Source organism: Passer domesticus, chromosome 13, assembly GCF_036417665.1.
Source record: "Passer domesticus isolate bPasDom1 chromosome 13, bPasDom1.hap1, whole genome shotgun sequence".
In the NCBI taxonomy this organism is placed as follows: Eukaryota; Metazoa; Chordata; class Aves; order Passeriformes; family Passeridae; genus Passer; species Passer domesticus.
Window position 1 is genome coordinate 3692689 of NC_087486.1, and position 21811 is coordinate 3714499.

A 21811-nucleotide genomic window follows, 5' to 3' on the forward strand; every position below is an offset into this window, starting at 1 on the left:
GCAGTGTTTCAAAATCCAAGGACAAAGTATCCTTCTGTTTCTGAGAGTGTGACCTGTCATTGGTGTATTGTGCATGAAATTTATTTTGCTTTTGTCTTCTGTTTGAGTATTGAATTGGGTTTTGGTTTTTGGTTTGTTTTTGTTTGGGTTTTTTTTGGATCCACACAAGAGAGACATAAATAAATTGGGCTTATCCCTTCTAAAATGTAATGTCTCCCACATGCATTTCTTCTGGGAATTAAAGGGAGAGGGGTGCTTGTTCTCCTTGATGGAGGTTGTCACAAAAAGCAATGCTTTGGTGATAAACCAAAGGATTTATGTAGAGATGGGCAGATGGATGAAGCAGTGATTTCCAGATTGGGTTCAGCTTTTCTAGGATCCATGCTAGGGTCTCAAATCATTCTGTCATCATCATACTAAAAGTCTATTACTGCAGAGCTAATGGCTTTTAGGGGAAATAACAATTGTAAATTTTTTTTTGCGTAGTCCCATAAAAGTTTCTCCATCCCTTCTCATTTCCCAGGACTCCTTTCAGTGTCTGGGATGTCCTCTTGCTTGCCTTCCTGGTTCCTTGTTTTCCTGCTTTCACTGTAACTTTGTGATGTTTTACTTGGGTGAAGCACAAAAATAAAAGGAGAGCCTTTCTGCTACGGAAGCATTTCATTCAATGTTTTTCTCATGAAAAAGCACTGCACAAAAATAAGCAGTGATAGGTGAACACAGAGAAAATCTGACAGCAGTTTGTACAGTGGCTCTTTTGCCCGCAGGAATTTTCTATGGTCCTTCAGAAGGAAACTGTCACATATTTCTCTTAAAATAAGGACTCAGAGGGTGTATCTCACACATCTAAACTCCTCGTGACTCCCGTTGATGAAGAAACACCATTCTTGGCTTGCAGCACAGCTTACCTCTACTGATATTACCACTGAGACAAAAGGCTGGAAGTGTTGCTCCAGGATAAGGGTGGATAAGGCAAATATGAACATGCACAAACACACACGCCCCCCCAGTGGTGCAGGCACACATATAAGCGTGGTTGCCACCTGAGGACAGAATCCAGGTTGTGTTTCCTGAGCAAAAGCCAAGCTCTGCTGCTCACAGCTCATCCAGCCACCATGAAGATCACAGGAGTGCTGCTTCTGCTCTCTCTGGCCCTTTTCTGCATCTCAGGTGAGTGGCTCCACTGCCTCCTGCTCTCTGCCTTGGAGTAAGCACTGGGCTGTCTTCAAAACCACAAAAAAACATCCTCAGACTGGAAAGAGCTCCATTCTGCAAGGACTTATTTACTCCTAGAAAGATAGTGTTGAAAAGACTTGACATCAGAGACTATCACTTATGGGGTAATATTTTAGCAACAGAACTGAGTGGGTAAGAACAACTGTGGGAACAGCTCTACTCTCAGTGCTAGTTTATGCATAATGAAAGAAGTGACATGTACGTGGTGCAACCCGGAGACTCAGACAACCAGTATTTAACCTCTGAAATGTTGCAGAAACACAAATAATTTTACTGAATGGAAGTGAACATTTCTTGTAGTCATCCTGAACTGAGGTGTAGTTTGAGAGCCTGAGCTGCTGTAGAAGCTTTATAAATTCACCTCTCACTAAATACTGTTCTTATTTTAAAATAATACTGGCAATGCATATAAGATGCTGCCTCTGTGTACTTGCCGCTTTATCTCCCTGTTTACCTCAATAATTTGCTTCTCTTTGAGTTCATATCCTGTTCTGTCCTTTGAACCATAGAAAATGCCTTTCTCTTCTTTTATTTTACACAGAATTTTCCATTTTGACAGTAACCCTCATTAAAAAAATACTACAGAATCAACATACAGTATGGCACAACATTTTGCCTGAAATTCCTTTTGTCTAAGAATAATTTGCTAGCACACAGGGAGTTGGAAGATATGTATTCAGGGCATGCATTCTTAGATTTTAACAGAATCCATGAATTGCATTTGTAACATATTTCATTTGTTCTTCTTTTTTTTTTAGTTCCAGCTACTGATGCGCTGCAGGTAAGGGACAGATTTTTCTATTCTCCATCCTTTCTTTCCTTAAAACAGTTTCTGTATAAATCTTTACTAATCACATCATGATGGAGCCTTTCAAAATCCTGAGACGCCCAGCTGCCTGAGCAATATTTGCCACAGATATTATCGGGTGAAATTGCCATTTTCATCTGGTGGTAGTTTCAACAAGTAGGGCAGTATTCAGTTCATGTCCAGGTTGTTGTCAGAGTTACTGCAGCATCATTTGCAGTGGTTACCCAGGCTCTGCATGGCTGCAGGCAGCACTCCACTGCAATCCTGCCCTGTCCTTGGCTTTTCCTCAGCATCTGCTCCTGGGCAGCAAGGGGCACTCAAGGGGTGTGTGGGGCCTCCCAATGTCACCTTTCTCACCCAGCTTTAGTTGAGAGCTCTTTTTTTTTGTGGATACAGGCTGCATCCACCTACTGCAAGAACCAGAGGACCTTCAGGAATATGTGTACCATGGAGTACGTCCCCCACTGTGGGTCTGATGGTGTCACCTACCCCAACAAATGCACGTTCTGCAATGCGTTCCTGTACGTATGGAATAAATCTCTTCACCTTCTAAGTGGTGAATTAACTTAGCTTAAACTGGCTAATCAGTCTTGGACGCTGGTGGAAAAGTAAAGTTCTTTTATTTGGTTTGTTTGTTGTCTCACCAGCAAGGGTATTTTTTTTTTTCTTTTGGAGATTTTGCTAGGAACTCCTTTCTTTCAGATATAAAGAGGCAACGTAGTGTTCTCCATTTTCCTCTTAAGTGATTTGCAAAAAAGCTTTCTCTCAGCAAACAAAGTCTGTTTCCTACAGACTATTTAGTGTTTTAAATTAAGAACTTTTCTTGTGTTTATATGTCAATAATAAAAATAAATATGTGGAATAGAGTACAGTCCTCTGTGACGCAGAAGGACAGACCAACAGTAAAAGCCCAGATGTTCTATGATTTCTTACTCTGATTTCTTTCTCTGCAGGAGAAGCCGTGGAAATCTTGCCTTGAGGTCTCTTAATGCCTGTTAAGTTCGTGACAGGATTCAGCTGAGAAAAAGCATCCCTCCCTGACAATGTTCCCCATGGCAGATGACTTCCTAAACACCTGACCCTTGAAAACCTCTTATTAACCCTGAAACCTCTGATAATAAAAAAAAAGACCCAGCATTTATGTTGTCCTTTGGTCTCATTCTGGCTTTGCCTAACATGTTGCATGATTATACCACTGCAACAACCCTGGGTGTGGGAATTAATGGGCAAATTTCAGGGGAGAAGGAGAATGGCGTTCTGATCTACAAAAATATCCAAACTGTAAGACAATGGGCAGCTTTTGTGGGCATCTGCCTTCACCTGGCTTTCCAAAAGAAAACCCAGGCTGGAGATGCATCCTGGTGCTCCTGTCCATTTGCTGCTCTTGGGGGTCTGGCAGACGCTCTCTGCCTGGCTGGGAGGAGCTGCCTCCCTCCCCAGCTGCTGCTGTCAAATTCCTGCAGCCTCACCCAGCCTCACTCTTTGTAGCACCAAGATGCCCCGGGCAAAACTAAACATTAACATAATTAGAGACAGTCCCAAGACTTGTAATTGGGGTGTTCTGGCACTGTTCTGCCACACAGAAGGGGTCTTGCTGGCACAACGAGCTGCTCATCCCTGTTTCAGTTTCCAGAGTTATCCCCAATTCCTTACACCTGCAAGGGAATATGTGAGGAGGGTCACGAGCAGGATTGAAAACCCAGCTCTAGCTGAGAGAAGGCCTTTTGCAATGTCCCAGGGTGTTTCCTCTGGGCTGCCCACGTTGGTTCATTGCTGAGGGGCATTGCAGAAAACCCGTGGGCAGCCGGTGCTCACAGAGCTGATGTCCAGGGATGCTGGCAACCACTGAGCCCCTGTGGGCTCCTCACCCATCACCGAGCTGCTGGTCGAAGGTAATTACCTTGACTGCCGCTTGTAGAGGATCCTTTGAGATCCTCCGGCCTCTGGAACCCTGGGCTGATGAAAGGAAGGGCTCAGAGTCATGGTGTTAATTTATTATTCATTAACAGCCAGGCGCTGCCAGTGCCGCGTGCTGCAGAGGCAGCAGTCTCACAGTCAAATAGTTAATGATCTTAAGTGACAATGTGTCACTTCCCAGAGACTGCAGAGAGCAGCTCTCTAAAAGGAGACAATTTATTTCCAAAAGACATGGCTCTCTGCAACCATTTAGTGCCGAGTCCCTTCCTGGGGCTGGAGTGTCCCTCCTGGGAGGGGGAGGTCTGTGTGCAGGGAGGCTTTTCAGCATCAGACACGATTTCTGGGGACCAGGATAAATTGAGGTAGTGCTGGGGGTGTGGGGCACATTCAGTCACCTTCTCCCTCTCTGCTGAGCGTGGGAGTCAGGGTAGGAGAGCACCAGCTGCAGCAGTTATTTTTTTCCTCGGGCAGCAGCAGGGAGGATGAGGATGGTCCTCAGGAGCCACAATGCCTTGGAGACAAGCAGAGCTCCCGATTGTGCTGGAGGTCCCCATGATGCTCAGAGGGCCTCTTGCAGGGCCATGTCTGCTAAACAGGAAAATCCAGCAGGCAATTAAGGCAATTTCTGTGAGTAGAAATGATAAATCCTCTGTGATTGCTCAGGAGTGACCACGGGCAGAGCAGGACCCCAGCAGAGCCCCCGGCCTCCCGCCCCAGCAGCTCATCCTGGATGCTCCTTAGGATGGAGAGGAAGAGCATTCTCCTTTATGAGCACCTCGTTGGAAATAATTTTTTTTATTGCTTCTCAATAAAATCCTGCCACAACAGCACAAATCCTCTCACCATTACTAATCTAACTCTCCCTCCAGGAAATTCAAGGCAGGAAACATTGTCTGCCTGCCAAGGTATTTTATGGTACAATTCTTTGAGCAGTACCTCAGCACTTTATGTCATTATCTGATGTTTTGGATTCAGGAAATGCCATTCAATTACCCCACAACCTGATTAACACATTGCATGTACTTATTTTGTTCTGCTTTATTTTATATTGTTCCTTCTATTTTTGTGCATTGTTCAACTTGTTGCCGGCCAAAATATACCTCAGGCCAGTCTGGACCTTTCTGTTAATGCAGTTTCTCTCTGTGGCTGCATTCAGGAGAAATGGTTTATTACTCCATTCTTACTTGATGTGGAGAAAAATAAAATTATGTTTGAAAAGTGAATTAATTGTGGGTGTTTTGGGAGGCTGGTTGTGTCAGAGCAATTGCAGCGAGGCAGAGCTGAGATTCACTGAGGGATTGGGATCCTCAGCCTTATGCTGTTAGCATACAGCTTCCAGACAGTCAATTTATTCCAGACACCCTTGCCTGTGATATCATCTATGCTTAAAAGACTGGAGATATTCAGGCAGCAATCAGATAGCCGAACTACAAGGAGAAATAATGGGTGAGTGCGGCTTAGAGCAGGGGCTTTGCCGGCTGTAAATTGAATTTCTGTTCTCATAGAAGATCCAGCTCTGCCCCCGTGTGCAGAGGTCTAGGAACAGCAGCTCGGCCGGGATCTCCTGCGGTTGTTCCCCATCCCAGGGAGCCGCTCCCTGCCCTGCCCTGCCCGGATCCCCTCTGTCCTCGCTTATCCCGGGGCAGCACACACCGCAGCGAGGACAGGGATACCGCTGCTGGCATGACAACATGTCCTGCGTGCACACATCCACCCTCGTATTCAAGAATAATAGTTAAAAAAAAAAAACAACAACAAAAAAAAAAAAAAAAAAAAAAAAAACCAAAAAAAAAACAACCCACGAAAAAACCCCCACCAAACCCGTTGTTGCTCTTTGTAGCTAGATGAAGAATACTACAAGTTTCAAACCAAAGAAGGGAGCACCATCACTGAAGAATTTTTTAGGCTGTGGTAGGCTATGGACTTACTTGAGGTAGGAAGTCTCAAGACCAGAGGAAAAGCTTTGCAGGAAATTATCACTGCTGTGGGAAAAAAATACTGCTGGATTAGAAACCCAGAGTTGTTGGAAATTTACCTTAATACAAGAGGATCCATCAAATGATGGCCAACATTTATCCCATTCATGTGGCCATAACCTTCCTGAATGTTTGCCCTCTAGGAGTCTGAAATAGAAGGAAGCATTTTTTAAGAGTTTTATTTAAGCTTTTGTATGGATCTTGTATCTGTAGAAATATTAAAATAATCCCAAAGTCACTTTACTGAGCCCTCTCCATCATGATATTTCTGAAGCTCAGAATCACAGGATAGTTTGGGTTGGAAATGATCTCTGGAGATCATCCACTCCAAACCCCCTGGCAAGGCAGGGACACCTGGAGCAGATGACACAGGAGCATGGCCAAGTGGGTTTGGGATGACTCCAGACAAGGAGACTCCACGACCTCCCTGGGCAGCTGTTCCAGTGCTCTGCAGCTCTCAATGGATGGAATGTTCTCCTAGTGTTAAGTTGGAACTTGTGTTTTAGCTCATGGGCACTGCTCCTTGTCCTGTCACTGGGCACCACTGAGAACAGCCTGGCACCACCACACACACCCCAGGGCTTTGGGCAGGTGGGCTCACTTTGCCCTTCCCATTTGCAACAGGTGTATGACATTTCCCAAGGCTCACAGTTGTGAGTCCTGCTGTTTTTCACTGCTCCTAATGCCTGCTTTTAGTCCACCTGCTTTCCTGTGATTACTGCTGTCCCATTCCCTCTGTTGCCTGCTAATGGAGCTCCTTGTGCAATCCCTGTCACACCTGTCCCAGCAGCTCTCCTGCCCTGCCCTGGACACTGCCCTTTGTCTCCCATCCCTTCTCCCAGCCCCTGTAGCAAGGCTCTTTCCTTTTTTCTCTTTTTCTCCCTGCTGCCCTGGGGAGTGGCAGGGGCTGCTGGAGCAGAAGAGCTTTTTGGATGGCCACCAAGCCCCTCAGGGGCAGCACGTGAGGCAGAGCAGATCTCCCAGAGGATCTAACTAATGAAAGGGCAGGTGTTGGCCCGACATGAGAGTGATGCCGCTCCCTGGCAGACACCTGCCAGGCACAACACCTCCTGCTGGCTTCAGCCTGGCAGGAAACACAGCAGGAGAAGCAGCACAGTTCTGCTAATGGAGATCTCAGATCTGGAGGTGGGTTTGGGGGAGTTTGGGTGGCAGGGCTGAAGAGGAGACAGCTCTGCTCCTGGAGCCCCCCCAGCCACGGGGCTGGCAAGCAGCACCTCCACTGGTGGTGCAAGTTCTGAGGAAGCTTTGTTTTCAGACTTTGGCATTCTTGCCCCTGGAGATTAATCAATATTAATGCTTCCGTGACTACCGCTTCCTTTCCAAATGTGCTCACAATCAGTTCAAGGAATCTGAAAGTCAACTCGCTCAGGATGCTAAGAATGCGACAGAAACAACTTTCAAAGGAACCCTTCAACTTGTGATATTTGTGAAAGAGATCCAAATAGCATTATTCATTTATTTTTCAGGAAAATGATTTCATTGATATAAACAGGCCAAATCCCACAAGCTCCATTCTGTGACTATGGTTCCCTTACACTTTCAGCCACATTTTTATGATTTATCTGCTCATGCCAAGTGTTGAACATCTCCCAGGATAATAAGAAAACCAATTCTGATTTTCTATTTAAAACTCAGTCTGCCTATAAGCCACATATATGAATTAAGCTTCTTCTGAAGCACAAACAAGTTCCATCCGTCACTTCCTTCCGTGACTACCTTAAATCAAAAATTTATTATTTTATGCAATATCCCCTATTTGTTTTTCCATACACTTGCGATAGAGTCGAGCCACTTAGCAGAGCCTAGCACATTATTTATCACTTATCTTCCCTAAAACACGACTCTCAGCTGACACTCTAAATTTAATGCCATATAATTGAGGGAGAAGGGGGAAGCCTAACGGCTCTCCTTCTGTTTGCAGTTACTGGAATTTTTTCTGGAATGCCTTTGATATTAACAAGCCCATTTCACCTGCACAGAATACCAGTTGCTTGCCATTAATAGGAAACATTATCCCAGTACAGATTTAAGGCTACTTATTCTCATAATTTCTTAATCAGACTGATGCTCATTGCCAACAGATGAATAACTCTTGCTCCTACACAGAAATGTCTAATAAACTTCTGGAGGTTTTTGTAATGCTTTTCTCTCGTGATGACTTTCTGTGGGTGAGAAATCCAGTGTACCAGGAAATTACAGGAGAGAGTGTGGAGAGATTTGCTGCGACTTCAGCATCTCTAAAGTGCACTGATGCTTGCCAGACCCCAGCTATGATGTCAGTAAAAGCTTAGAGAGTCCCATACTCCTGTCACCCCACTCTGCTGTACCATGAAAATCTCCCAGAGCCCAGTTCCTGTCTAGCATATGTGATACGGTGAGCACAAGTCAAACACTTCCAACAAATGGGCTCTTTTTCCCTTCTCCAACTTCCATTTTCCATTTCATAACATCCGCTATTGAGACAGTGCTCCTGTTTGGAAAGTACAAATCACTCATTGTACAGCAAGACGCCTTTGTTAACAAGCTGGGTGTAGCTCACATTTTTGTTTAATTCTTCTGGGCATCTCTCTAACAAACAAGTATTCTTTGGAGCTCAGCTCGGTAATCGATACAATTTTCTTAGTTTACAGAGCAAATAATTACTTTCTGGTGATGACTTCACAGGGTCGGGGAGATGCATATATATACTGGGGAGGGAGAAGGCTGGGAACCATCCACGGACTCTCCGGCAACCGACCCACACGGAACAGCCGTCACCACCACCGCCAGCATGAAGATGGCCAACTGTGCTGCCCTCCTGGGGCTGGTCCTTCTTGGCTGCCTTTCTGGTAAGTCATTTCTGTCATTTTTGTTACACTCCATGCGGGTCTAGACCTCCTGATCCTTTCCCTGTCTCTGTGCATCCTGAAGGATGCAGCCTCTTGGGGATGTGATGGTTCAGGAATACGCGGCCTCTCTTTTCAATGAGCTTCACCCTTGTGCAGACAAACACATGGGATCTATGCTTTAAGCTTTTGAGCCTTTGTGGGGATTATGGAGCTAAAGAAGAATAAATTTTTTGGTCCTATTTCTTGTTTAGTGAGTCAAAATTTCTGGCTTCACAAATAAGTGATTTTTTTTTAATCTTGGTGCATCACTTTGCACTTACTTGGAGTAGATGAAACATTTGGGAGGATAATCACTTCTTGGTAATGAGAAGGTGTATTTGGCTACTCTGTAGGGAAATTGATGATTCCAAAGGAATTTTAGTGAAGGACATCATACAATTTTTACATTTTGTAATTTCTATTTTTATTGTAGATCTTGCTGTTGCTCAAAGGCGGGTGAGTATTAGATCTTTGTTATTTAGCCTTGATTTCTAAGTCTAGATGAATAATTCATACTCACACTATATGCCAGGGAATGCTTGAGGGTAAAAAAAGAGAGAGAATGAATAAGAAAGAAGTGCCCCTAAGTGCACCTCTTTTCCCAGCATAAGAAAACACCTTTGTCAGAGAGAGATAATTTAGCACTTTGATGATTAAAAAGACAGCGATTAATAATGTAGAATGCGAGTCAGCACAGCACAGAGTGCCAGTAGAAAATCTATACGACTATTGAATATCTGCCTAATATCTTCCCTGTCTTGATTCCCCAAGGAATGATCATTTTTGCCCATAATTCTCGCCAAAATTACTTTAAGTCTTAACAGCAGAAAAGTGCTTTCGTTATGCTGTAAGATACTTGATATAAATTTTCCTTCACCATGGAGGAGCCATAGAAATTCCTCACAGTAGCCTCCTAATGAGGCGAAAACAGGATTAGGGCAGGAACACCCTTCTGTGTGTTTGGAGACATGACGAGTCCCCTTTCCCAGGCCAACTGCGGCGCCTACATGTCAACTGGAAAAACCATGAGCGTCGTCTGTCCCCGCAACTACGACCCCGTGTGTGGCACCAATGGCCGCACCTACCCCAACGAGTGCTCCCTCTGCAGGGACTTCTTGTGAGTAGAAAGTCCCCTGATCACCTACAGTGCCACTTCAAGGAGCAGGCAGAAGCCCTTGGGGTTGTGACTAATCGTGGGGTGGACTAGAATTTTCTTAAGTTTCCGTCTTCCCTAATGCCCGGGATCTTCTGTGTCAAAGCTCCAGAATCTGATTAATTACTGGGGCTTTACGGGTGGAGGGACTTGATGATTGAGATGACAACACGGCATGAAAAGATTAATCCCTGCTTTTCTTCTCCCTCTTTCCCTCTAGCCGCAACCGTGCTCTTGACAAGAAACACGATGGAAGATGCGTTAGGGTACGGTCAGAGATTGGTTCCTTCCCCTGCAGGGTGACAGCCAGACACAAACCTAGCCTAGGGACCCACACAATTGCTAGCTCTCAGAAATGGGGTGAAAATGAAGGATTTCAGATTTGCAGGAAATTTAATTTGCATTTTGTTTGGACTGCTAAAATCAGTGAGTTTTAAAAGGTGAAATATCTTCTGTATAACACCACAGTTTAGAAAGGAAACTTTTTGATTTCAAGAGTGTTTTGCTGTATTATGAAAACACTTCCCTTTATGTTTAGACTTAGAGGCTTGTTGTGGCTAAGAAATTCCCAGAAGAAGTTTGAATTTCAACTAAACTATAATTTTGTAACATAAAAAACCTGATTTTATCAGACTGTTTATCACAAAGTTAAGTTAAAGCTAGTATCAGTGTAGGGAGCTACCATAAAGTGACAAAGAATGTCTATTTTTAGTTTAGAGAGAGAGAGAGTAAAGAAACATTCTGGCTGTGCAATTTCACATAATACAATGACTCCCATTTCAATACACTCAGAGTAATTGCAGGAGCAGCCAGCTGAGTGTAAACTCCATTTTTGAAAGGTGTGAGGTATTTTAAGCAAGGATCCTTCATGGTGGCATTCAGAGGGAAAATCCCCAAGATGACAGGGATGAAGCCCACCTCAGAACAGACACTGATGCTGTACCCACGGGCTGGATTTTATCTGTGCTCCCCCAAATCCACCACACTGTGGCTGGAAGCCCCTTTCATCCTGCAGCTCTGGGTGGAGAGGGGAATGTCTCTTGCACCACACTCCATTACGCAGGGCTGCTGCAAAGGGGAGCAGAGGTTCAAATGCTGCTCTGGGACTGTTTCAGGTCGACTGTACCGGTTTCCTGAAGCCTGGCAGTGGTTACAACATCCCCTGCACCACGGAGTACTCCCCCATCTGCGGCACCAACGGCATCACCTACAGGAACAAGTGCCACTTCTGTACTGCTGTGGCGTAAGTGAAGGGCCCGGGCCAGGGCAGGGTTTCTGGATCAGTATTGCTCTCTCTGGTATTTGGAGCACAAAGGGGTAGTTTGGCTCATGAAGCAGCTGCACTGTGCTCATTCATTCTCCACTTGCTTTCCCCTCAAAGGAGCGGCCTGGATGTGAACCTGCAGACCTACGGACAGTGCTTCCAGGTAAAGCCAGAAATCTGCACTCTTGACTGCTGTTACATTTTGCAACACAAATTTATGGCTGAATAACAGAAATGCCTCCACTGTCCTGGTGCATTTGGCCTGGAAATAGGACTTGAGGAAAATTGTTTTGCCATGGTCAACAGAGTATGGAATTTAATCCATGGCTGAGATATTTGGTCCCCTCTCTGATCTGGGAACAGCAGGCAGAAGGTGCTGAGACCTTCATTTACTGTGAAACTGGATGAGCAAGAGATCGTGCATCACTGATGCAGCAGCACTATTAGTAGCAGTGATTCCCTGGGTGGGAGAACTTAGTGCACTGGGGCTTGTGACCACCCCCTTTCCATCCACTTGCCTCTGCTTGCCTGCTGAACCAGAGCAGCCAGTGGGACAGCCAGCCTGGAAATACCAGCATGGTCATTCCACTACTTATAATGATATTTATTAGATTTTTTTTTTTTGCCTCCACCATCTCCCTACTTCAGGCTGTTCCAGGCAAGCACATTCTCAGAGTCTGCAGAATTGCTGGAACAACAGAGCCCTGCACCTGAGAAGTGCTTTTGTGCTTCGCCACATCACAAACACTAAACAAACATAAAGCACTTATGTAGGAAAATACAGGCACCAGAAGTTTTTAAGCCCTGTTTTCTGTTCCATTAGCAAAATGTAAACATCGACTGCAGCGCTTTCCAGCAGAAGGGCGGCAACATGATCTGCACCTCCGAGTACACCCCCATCTGCGGCTCCGACGGCAGAACCTACGGGAACAAGTGCCAGTTCTGCAGCGCTGTGGCGTAAGTGCAGAGCTCACCACGTGCCCGTGGAACCAGGGCAGCTCACCTGCAGCTGTGGCAGCTGGTGTGGAAGCCCCAGAGCTCCCGTTAGCTCCCATCCCTAGCCCATGCTCCTCTCCCAACGCTCACTCCTCTGCCACCCCCCCCAGGCGCCACAGATCCTAAGCCTGAGTGAGTCTTCTCCTCCTCCCCTTGCAATTAAAAGCAGATCCCCGCTCGCAGGCTCGTAGCATTGCTGGCTGCCTCCCTGCCAGGGTGATTGAAAGTGTGACCGTAGGAGGTGTCCAGAATTATGGGGTTTGGCCCAAATATCTTCAATGTATGAAAGTGTGTAGCTTGAGGAATCTGAAAAGAGGTGGAACATTAAGCAAAGTACTCTGTGACTTGGACAGCACAATGACATTTGGGTTATTTGGGCAAAGCTAGGCTATAAAAATGAGATCCATGTCTCTAATTTTGGTCTCCCTCTTTCTCCTCAGACGCAGCATTGGAGGTCTGTTCGTCAGGCACCAGGGCGAATGCTAAATGCTGGAGCTGGACCCTTCAACATGACACTTCCCTCACAAATTCTTCAATCAAACATGCTCCTCCTTGCTCCCTCAACCGTTATGCATCAGTCTCTGCTTTGATTGATCAATAAATTAAATGCAGCCACAATCTTGGCCATGGAATGGTTTTTGATTTTGGTTTTGTTTTCTGGGCGGGGTAATGGTCTTCAGGCTTTTGGGTACTTTTCTGCCAGGCAGGAGAAGTGGGGAAATAAACCACAACAAAGAGCAAAACACCAGCCCAAGCCCTCAAGAGAGAATGTCATTCTGTAGCAAGCCATCAGAAAATGCTATAAAATAGCACAACTTTGAATCTAATTTTGAAGTCTTGAAGGGTGTAAATGGATTTGTCTTTGTCACAGCACTGGAACTTGGAGGAACTGTTCCTTTTAGGGGCCTTGGCATGGTGGGATGGTTCTGGGGAAATGTGAAAGGGGGTGTGATCAGATCAGCTTTACCTGGTCACACCTGGGCAAGGGGCAGGTCTGGTGGTGCCTTATAAAAAGAAGGCTTATGGCAAAGGGAAGAGGTATCTCATAAGGAAGAAAATTAAGAACTGCTGCTTCCTTGAAGGGTGTGTCCATTGAGGCTGTGCCCATCAGCAGAAAATTGCAGCAAGCTAGGCAAGGTTGTAATGAGCCTAATGAGAACCTGAGGAGAAATTAGTCTGGGCTCAGGCTTTCAGCTTCTTGGAGGAGAGGTCTAAAAACCTGTACTGGTGGTATTTGAGGCAGAGGACTCTTCAGGAAAAGGTCTTGGGTTTTCTAACTCCAGGAAAGAAAGACAAGAAGATGTGCTACCAGCTCAAATGTGTTTTCTGTCTGGGGAAAAAAGGTGTGAAGATAACATCTTTGTGGGAGCCTGAAGCGTGCACTGCAGGAAAAATGACATCTATGACTGTTGGTGATGATGTGCCATCTTTTTGGGTGAGTCAAGGAGTTAATATGCAAACAGCACAAGCAAAAAAAGTCCCAAGTGCCATGGCTCACACACTCCCTTCCTCATCCTTTCTCCACCTCCCATTCTCTTGTTATGTAAAAGAACACCTGCTGCTTAGGCTGATATTTAGGACAAAATCTGTGAGTTTCAAGACACTTCTTTTGGTCTTGTTTCCTGAAGTAGATAATTTATTGACCAAGAATTTTGTAGGTGCTCCCCACCAGAATGTAAGAGGCTTGTTGTTCCTTAGAACCAACACAGAGAGCAGGAAGAATGGAAATTCTTATTTTCATGTTTTTTTTTTTTTTTGGTGTTACTACAGATAATATAAATCACATCATAAATTTGTGCCTGCTTCTAAGAAAAGAGAGAGAAATTGGAGAGTCACAATAGTCCTCTCTAGTTACCTGCTTGTTTGAGAAAATAGTTAAGGAGCAGTAAAAGTAGCCAGTTTGGATGTGTTTGTTGAATTGTTTTATAATTCCTTGTTGGACAAGAGGTCCACAGAATGTGTATAGATATATCTGGGAGTGGAGTTCTGGCCATAGCATGAAATGATCTTCAATGGCAAGCTCTTATGGTGAGCCTCCTCTTCAGAGGTAGTTTGTGCCTGAGGAAGTGAGATAGCTGCTCAGAAGGCTTTGGAAAAGCCCAAAGAAGAGCTGCTCACCTGCAGCAAAATGGGGGCAAACAGTGAGTGTGTGTCTGTCTCACAAGCCTCTAGCAAGGACTTTAGAAGATGAAAGGTTTGTAGCATTTAAGTCTAAAAATTGGCCAGCACAGATTAGGACTCAGCTTGACACCAGCACGACTTTGCACAGCAAGGTCCAGCTGCCCTGATTCATCCTGAGAGGGACAGAATTCCCCCACTTTTGCCACCGTTCAGGTGTCACAAAGAAGTGGAAACGGGCAATAACCATAATCACCTGGCTGGTAATTTAGCCTTTTCCTCTGCTCAGCCTGGAAGGGGTTGGTCCCTGCTGTGTGTTTGCTGAGGCTGGAGCCAGCCCAGCTGTGCTGCAGCAACCAAAACATTATTTGGGCAGATAAGGGGCTGAGGCATCGAGGCTGTGGCCACGAGCAGTGACGTCTGAGAGCAGAAAAGGCAAAGGAGGAGTGCTGCGAGTGGCAGAACTGAGCGTGGCTGGGAATGGTGCTGCAGCTGACGGGTTTGATAACTAAATTACATAGAGGCTGCGTCGTGAGATCACCCTTAATAGACAGCCCAGGATTCGCCTGTCAGTCACTGTTTCTCTGCCACTATGTGGATTTTAAGATGTCTGGCAAGCTGCAAACTGAAATGCTTCCCCAGATGTAGGGCACCCATAGCGTGGCTCTCCTGCAGAAACTGGCTGGGGATGCTGGTAGCATCTTTCCTCTTCCTCCTCTTGCTAGAAAAAGTGTATAAAAATGTGATCGTTATTTTTAATTTTTTTTCCACTCCTGTGCAAAATTTGGTTGCAACGAGTTGTGTATTTAAAATTCACTGGGGGAACTGAAACCCAGATATATCTACACACATTCCTCTCCTAAGCCTTGCCTGCTTAGGAAAACATACTAAAATTTAGTCTTATTCTTATCTGGAGAGGTGTTTGGCGAATGGTGCGCCTGAACACAAATCCCTGCACAGCCTCAGCTGGAAATAGAGCTTGGATCTGCCAATTCCCCATCAAATTCCCATCACTGCCACTTGCGGTGGGAGCAGAGCCCTAACATATGTTTGTGAATGTGAAAAACTGGAAAAACATTGACAGCTAAGAGTTTAAATAGTTCAGGGAGGAGAGTCAGCAGTCCTATCTGGGACTGTGCACACAGCGAGGAGAGCATGTCACAGCCCAGCGCCTCTCCACCCCAACTCCACAAATTTAGAACCATCCTCAAAAATAGCCAGGGAACAACGTATAATTGGTTTCACAGACAACACATTCTCATGCTGTGATTTATTTCGTAACGTCTAGTGAGTGTCATCACGCCGCACTCAGAGCCTCGGTGCTGGCATTCGGAGAGGGCCCAGAGAATGAAAATTACCAGCTTCCCTGATGAATCACTGCTTTGAAAATTCACCCTTGTGAGAATCCTGTGACTATTTAGAAAAAAAAAAATATAATGATGTTACAAGCACGTCTATCACTCATGTAATTATCCCTTTCTAGGTTTGATGTGGACAGGGCAGCATTCCTTAAAGCACCATAAACCGGCCAGGACCAATAATGGCTTTAGAAACCAAGTGGAGAAGTTCTCACAATTAAGGTGGGGAATGAGGACAGCTACAGACAGGCACATAAATACACAGAAAGGCAGCTCTGTGTGCACACTGTGGGTTCTGGGATTGAGACAACACCTCCTGCTCTGACCTTGGCTTGGACTAAAGAGCTTCCTGCAGCATGAGGGCTACAGGTGCCTTAGTGCTTCTCAGCCTGCTGCTGCTCTCTTTCTTCTCGGGTAAGTGATCTTTTCCCTAGCCTAGAAAAGAAAAACAAACACCAAAACCTCTCCTGACAACAAATTTTGGAGAGTCTTGATCACTGGCTGACAGGCTTGAAGATAAAGCTGGGCAAGTAGAAAATATCAGCAGGACTTGCTCACTCCTATGACATGTTTCCTCTCCTCGTGTGCCTCTGCAGTAGATAATGTAGTGGACGTGTCACTGGGAGGCAGAGCGAGCAAATTCTGAGCATTTCCTCAGCAAATATACCAAAGCAGAGCGTAATTATGAATTTTTGGTACAAGTGTTCACTGGAGAGTTTTGCTGAACCAGTTAGAGAAGATACTCGCTCACCTCCAGGTCATCTGCTCTTGTTCTGATCCTAAGCATCTTGGTATTTGGTGTTTTCCTTGGAGATGGAGACGTAATTAGATGAAAGTTTCAGCTTTCGTTGATGTTGCAGAGAAAAGCTTAAAAATTAAATTCAAATGTCCTCAAGGAGACAGAACAAAGAGGGCAAATTAAAAGGATCCAGCAATTATTTATCTGGAGATTTACACGTCTCTGTGATCATGTGGTGAAGCTGAGTGATGATTTTTGAACCCATAGATCATGTCAGTGTTATCACTTGCTTGAGTCCAGCTGACCCAGCTCTGCAAGGTGTGTGTCAACAGTTATTGAAGAATATGTGGAACAAGAATTATTTATACTTGTTTTTCTGTGAATAATTTGAATAAAGAAGTCACTTGAGAAAATGGCAAGCTGTGCATGGAGAAGAGGTGAATTGCTTTGTACACATTATTCATGATGAAATATTCATCTGTCTCTAATTGAGTTTTAATTGGGACTGGGTTCCGTCAGAAGGCTGATTCTTCCTTCCAAGGCCGGGCAGAATAGCAGCAAACCCTATGATCTCCTGTAAAATAAACAGATGTCAAGAGGCATCATCACAAATTCTTCTGTAGCTGCATGTAATATTTATAAAAACTATTTAATGAGCTGTTTTGTAAATAATATGCAGATAGCCATACCAGCGCCTTAAACATTACAGCAGCCTAGCCAAACCTGAGGACAGGGTAAATGTGCCAGCACCAGGAAAAAACACCAAAGGACAACAGAAATAGCAAAAGAAGTAGGAAGGCTTGATGGATGAGGGTTGAGCTGACTGAGGGTTGGTGAGATTTCCACTGGGGAGGGATGAGTGTTAGGACAAGGTCCTTCCACCTCCTGCCCAGAGCCACCTGCGCAGCCCCACAACTGGCAGGGACCTGCTGACCAGCAGCCTCACCAAACGCTGGGCATTTATCCCACTCTGCTGTGACCCAGATTCTGCAGATCTGTATGCAACCCACCCTGGAGTGTCAGGCTCCCCCTTAGAGACATGACAGGGTCGCCCCATTTCACAGCTCTGACTCAACCTACACTCCTGCCTGCTGGCTTTGCCGAGAAGAAACATGGAGAGCATGGACTGATGAGCTCCAAGCCCAGGGCCTGAGGGGATTTTGGTGCTGGTTCTGACCAGTGCTGCCTGTTCTGCTCTCTGTCACCCCATGACACCTCTTTGTGTCTCACCCTGTCCTGGGAGGGTGTCTGGGGTGTGCTGAGCACAGCTGGAACCCAACCATGGGATCTCCTGCTCCCCTGCTGTCAGCAGCACCAGCCACTTGCATTGTTCAGAGCTGCAGGAGCCTAAAAGCCTTCAAAGCCAGCATGGGTTTAAAATCTCTGGGAGCACGGTTCCACATCTGATATGGCAGCTTGCTTCCCCAGGAGTGGCTGCCTTCCAGGAGATTGGCTTATGTGTCTGAGGTGTAGCTAGCAGCTGAATGAATGATTACATGGTATTTTAGTAGCATTTTTCAAAATAGGAAAATATTGCAAAGCAATTCAGATAATGTATTTCCTGCCCCCTCTTCCCCCGTGAGGGATGACGGAGTAGGAAAAACCTGGAGTGTGTTTCACTGTGGTTTGCATAAAAGGTTTGTGAATTTAACTCAGACTTTATCAGAAAGTAATGCTGACGTGTAATACCTGTCTGGGTTTTATTTGCTTTTTTTTTTTTTTCCCCTTCTAGTTCCAGATGTAGCAGGTCAAGAGATTGAAGAGGTTAGTGCTGCTGTTTCTGCTTGCTGAATCTGCATTTAATAGAACCATGGAATCATTACTGTTGGAAAAGACCTCCAAGATCATCGAGTCCAACCTTTGACTGACCACCACTTTGTCAACTAAACCGTAGCACTGAGTGCCACATCCAGTCATGGCGTTTCACTTTGGAGGAATGTTTTTATAACCAAAATCTTGGTGCTGGGTAAACAGTTTTTAATGTCTGCTGGGAGCAGGTGGGTCCTTCCAAGTATTCCCAGTGCTGGGGAGTTCACTGCTGCCTGGGGAATGTTGTGTGGCCACGTTAGCAGGTAGAGCAGGGAAATAAATGGTTGATTTAGCAAATGCATGTGTGCTGCACCACTTTTGACTTGGCTTCACTATTCCAATCTTCTCATAAAGCAAACAGATTACTGAGTGTCCTGTTCCCCAAATTTAGTTAATCCTTGGGATTTGTACAGAGACAAAATACCTGTACACTTCCTGGGCATAACTTTTAATTCCCCAGGGAATTTCCGTATGGTTTCTCCCTCCTTCCTCTGGGAGAGCAGGAGCTTAGCAAGCACCAAACTGAGTGCAGGGTTTCACAAGACACCTGAAGTCATGCAGCAGGGAGGTAGCTCAGCTCCAAGTGCCTGACAGAGCATCAGTGCTGACTCTTCTCGTGCATGCCTAGGCTAATCTGCTCCTGTTGTTGGGAGATCAAGACTTCTCCCAGGTGACTACAATTTCCTTCCTCAAACGTGAGGCCAAAATTCCCCTGAAAGGCTGCTTCTGTTCTGAGAGGGCTTTTTCTGTCAGAAAACAGGCAGCGTCAGCACTTGTCAGAAAAAGCATTACATTGATGACCTTGGGTCCAATTTGGAAAGTGAAACAAAGAGTGTGGAGGTTCTGAAAGGTTTTTTTTATTTTATTTATTATTCCTTGTGCAGATTTGTAGAGAGTTCGTAAACAGAAGCGTGTACTGCACGAGGGAGTCCAACCCTCACTGCGGCACGGATGGCGTCACCTACGGGAACAAGTGTGCCTTCTGCAAGGCAGTGCTGTAAGTGACACTGGGGGCACTGAAACAGCAGGCTCTGCCTTCACTTCCGTGCATCTAGTGGTGTTCTTCATGGAGGGGAAGCCCTGTGTCCAGGCTGCTCCTCTTTTATGGACCGGCCTCTGAACCGTGCCAAGCGGAATGTTTCCTCCTTGGAGCAGAGCTGTGTGCTACGAGTTAATTTTAATTCATTTCTGGGCGTTGCAGGCTGCTGGTTGCCATGCTGAGAGGCAGCACAGGGCCTGGGAAGCAAATGCATCCTGCCTGTACCTTCCACAAGCACTAAATTGATGCACAATTCCCACTATGTGCCACAGGCTGCAGCTCTCACTGCCCACACTCCTGGGTACTGAGAAGTGCTGGAGGAATGTGGGAGCTGAGCCATGCCAAGTTATTCCTGAAAAGTCTGAATGAACTTTGTGGAACAAGACACAAGATCTCAGAGGAAGAACAGGATGTCTCTCCTTTTCCTGAGCTCTGTCTGTTTTTAAAAGAGATGTAACAGGAGCCATCCCTGATGGATGGAATGTGCTTGCAAAATGTTTTTGCCTTAGCAATCCTTGCATTTAGTGTGCAGCCAAGGCTGTCTTATCCTGGGGCAAATCAGAAGAGAACAACGAGGAGAGGAGAATGAGGAGAGGAGAAAATGGCTGGGTGCTCCTTGTGAGGTACCAGGGAGATACACTGGCACGAGTCAGGCCTGTTGGGGTGGGTGAGCTCTGCCCCACACTGCTGTGTCTGTCATTTGCTGCTTGCTCTAAGCCTCTCTCCCTCCTTTTGCAGGAGAAGTGGAGGGAAAATAAGATTGAAGCACCTGGGGAAATGCTGAGTCCTCCCTGGACCGAGCAGCAGGAGCTGAGCCACCCTTGGCTGCGGACACGGGAGCAGCCCGTCCTCCCTCTGCTGCCTCTGCTCAATAAAATAACACTCAGCACCATTCTTTGCCTGGATTCTTTCTTCCATAAGACCCAGAAAAATGCTTTGATCCAGCTGGAGCCTGATGCGTGGCTTTGCTCTCCTGCGCTGTTGCATCACCTCCTCCTGGGAAGGAAGGCGATTCCCACGGCTCCGTGGGCTGTGTCCTCCTGCCCCAACCAGCCACAGCTCCTCTGCCCTGTCCTGCCTGCCAAATTGGCACATGCTGGGCAGCCAAAAACTGCTCCTGCTCATGTGTTCCTGCCCGACTCTGCCCATCCCAGGGGGTGGGTGACAGCAGGAGCCTCGGTTCCCTTCCCAGCCTCCATAGCCGTGTTCCTTCTCTCTCTGGGGTTATTGTGGGAGGGTGATGGGAGAGCTGATGAACAGCGTGACTGCATATGCCTCATCTCCTTTGGAAAGCAGAGACAAGCGGGCTGAGGGTAGGGAATATTGCTCCATTTAAGCCTGCACCCAGAAGATGGCAGGTGGAGGCTGGTTTTGGGTAGAAGCTGCAAGGTTCTTCTTCCCAAATCAGTCTTTTCCCTTCTTTTCTCTTAGAGAACGCTTTGTCTTGAAAACTGTGAACCCACCAGCTTTACTTTCCTGCTGCCAAGTGGCTTCTCATGCTAATAAAATTATATTTAGAAGAGAGCCAGATTGTATAAATTGTCAATAATTTAAAAAAGCTATTCCCTGGAGCAGAAGAGCTGTGGGCTTACTCTCCCCTTCTCTAGGATAAATTCTCTCTGAATTATACACAGACCTTGATTTTATAGGCACACATGTTTGCATTTATTTACAATTTTTAATACACAGAGACTTCATTCCTTTCTTCACTTTTCACACTGCTGCCCTCTCTCTTCTTCACTCTGGCTGACAAATCCCTCTCTGTGCAAACACAAGAAAAATAATTTTACGGTCTCTCCCCTTTCACTGTGCAAAACTCTCACAGGGAAATACTTGTGGCATCCCCTTGTTAAAACATTGGCAGTAGATCAGTGGGACAGCAGCACCTTCATGTTAAACACTTAACTTTCAAAGGGAGCTTTAGATTTATCATGAGCCTCGGGGGTCAACATCTTTTGCAAGCACCTAAAAGCTCAGCACCTAAACCTCTGGACCTTGTTTGGACAGAGCTTGAGCATTTGCCTCTCATGCCACAATCCCAGCTTTGAACTCAACTGGGGCACAATGCCTAAAAAGAGAGGCCTCAGCAAGGTGCTCAGCACACCTAATACCAGCTTCTTCTCTGGTAATCCACATAACCCAGTTCTGGGAAAAGCTTTGTCATTTGGTAACTTCCCAGGCAGGCAGCCAGTGGCTGAGCTGCACGGGCAAAGCTTTGTGTTGGAGCTGGTTTGGAGCTTCTCTCGGACCTGCAGCCTTTGATCCTGATGTTTTCCCCATCCCAGCCCACTGGATTCTTGCAAAATCTGCCACCTCTTCTTTGAAGCAGACCAACCCTCTCTGTGGCCCAGTTGTACAGCCTGGGCCCTTGTTTGGTTTTAAATTCAGAGGTTATGTTACCAAACTTGGCAGGACATCCAGAGTGTGGGCAGGACCGAGGGGAACAAGAGGCACAAGTGGTCCTGGAGAACACGTTGAGAAAGTGCCTCTCCCTGCCAATCCTCCAGCCT

At 45.9% G+C, this 21811-nt stretch overlaps 3 protein-coding genes and 1 long non-coding RNA gene across 6 annotated transcripts; 3 read left to right on the forward strand and 1 right to left on the reverse strand.

Moving 5' to 3' along the window:
• Window positions 1–856: 856 nt before the first annotated feature.
• LOC135280100 (ovomucoid-like) lies at window positions 857–3181 on the forward strand. The gene is made up of 4 exons (XM_064387848.1): window positions 857–1170; window positions 1995–2017; window positions 2441–2565; window positions 2998–3181. Exons 1-4 carry the CDS (start codon window positions 1116–1118, stop codon window positions 3041–3043), a joined length of 249 nt encoding a protein of 82 aa, XP_064243918.1. The 5' UTR covers window positions 857–1115; the 3' UTR covers window positions 3044–3181.
• LOC135280101 (uncharacterized) lies at window positions 2484–6494 on the reverse strand. Of its 2 annotated transcripts, none has more exons than XR_010347170.1 (3): window positions 6361–6494; window positions 5997–6084; window positions 2484–4546 (listed from the first exon to the last, which is right to left on the reverse strand). It is a non-coding gene; the product is annotated as an uncharacterized LOC135280101 (long non-coding RNA). The 2 variants fall into 2 exon arrangements; XR_010347169.1 differs by having other exon boundaries at window positions 2484–4549.
• A 1660-nt stretch (window positions 6495–8154) lies between these two features.
• On the forward strand, window positions 8155–12845 carry LOC135280130 (ovomucoid-like). Of its 2 annotated transcripts, none has more exons than XM_064387883.1 (9): window positions 8155–8233; window positions 8623–8786; window positions 9259–9281; window positions 9815–9942; window positions 10199–10244; window positions 11094–11221; window positions 11360–11405; window positions 12066–12199; window positions 12679–12845. In XM_064387883.1, exons 1-9 carry the CDS (start codon window positions 8229–8231, stop codon window positions 12722–12724), a joined length of 720 nt encoding a protein of 239 aa, XP_064243953.1. In that variant the 5' UTR covers window positions 8155–8228; the 3' UTR covers window positions 12725–12845. The 2 variants fall into 2 exon arrangements, with proteins under 2 accessions (XP_064243953.1, XP_064243954.1); XM_064387884.1 differs by lacking the exon at window positions 8155–8233 and adding an exon at window positions 8234–8332.
• Window positions 12846–13239: 394 nt separating this feature from the next.
• Window positions 13240–20204, forward strand: LOC135280276 (serine protease inhibitor Kazal-type 6-like). The gene is made up of 5 exons (XM_064388070.1): window positions 13240–13673; window positions 15840–16128; window positions 18186–18217; window positions 19147–19259; window positions 20040–20204. Exons 2-5 carry the CDS (start codon window positions 16071–16073, stop codon window positions 20083–20085), a joined length of 249 nt encoding a protein of 82 aa, XP_064244140.1. The 5' UTR covers window positions 13240–13673; window positions 15840–16070; the 3' UTR covers window positions 20086–20204.
• Window positions 20205–21811: the final 1607 nt, after the last annotated feature.

Excerpts from the sequence above, each read along its gene's own strand:
- LOC135280130 (XM_064387883.1), top strand. Across the intron at positions 8,787-9,258 it reads CCTTCTTGGCTGCCTTTCTG|ATCTTGCTGTTGCTCAAAGG; the intron begins GTAAGTCATTTC and ends TTTTTATTGTAG. Across the intron at positions 11,406-12,065 it reads CCTACGGACAGTGCTTCCAG|CAAAATGTAAACATCGACTG; the intron begins GTAAAGCCAGAA and ends CTGTTCCATTAG.
- LOC135280100 (XM_064387848.1), top strand. The coding sequence starts at position 1,116 with ATGAAGATCACAGGAGTGCTGCTTCTGCTCTCTCTGGCCCTTTTCTGC. Across the intron at positions 1,171-1,994 it reads GGCCCTTTTCTGCATCTCAG|TTCCAGCTACTGATGCGCTG; the intron begins GTGAGTGGCTCC and ends TTTTTTTTTTAG. Across the intron at positions 2,566-2,997 it reads ACGTTCTGCAATGCGTTCCT|GAGAAGCCGTGGAAATCTTG; the intron begins GTACGTATGGAA and ends CTTTCTCTGCAG.
- LOC135280276 (XM_064388070.1), top strand. The coding sequence starts at position 16,071 with ATGAGGGCTACAGGTGCCTTAGTGCTTCTCAGCCTGCTGCTGCTCTCT. Across the intron at positions 16,129-18,185 it reads GCTGCTCTCTTTCTTCTCGG|TTCCAGATGTAGCAGGTCAA; the intron begins GTAAGTGATCTT and ends TTCCCCTTCTAG. Across the intron at positions 18,218-19,146 it reads CAGGTCAAGAGATTGAAGAG|ATTTGTAGAGAGTTCGTAAA; the intron begins GTTAGTGCTGCT and ends TTCCTTGTGCAG.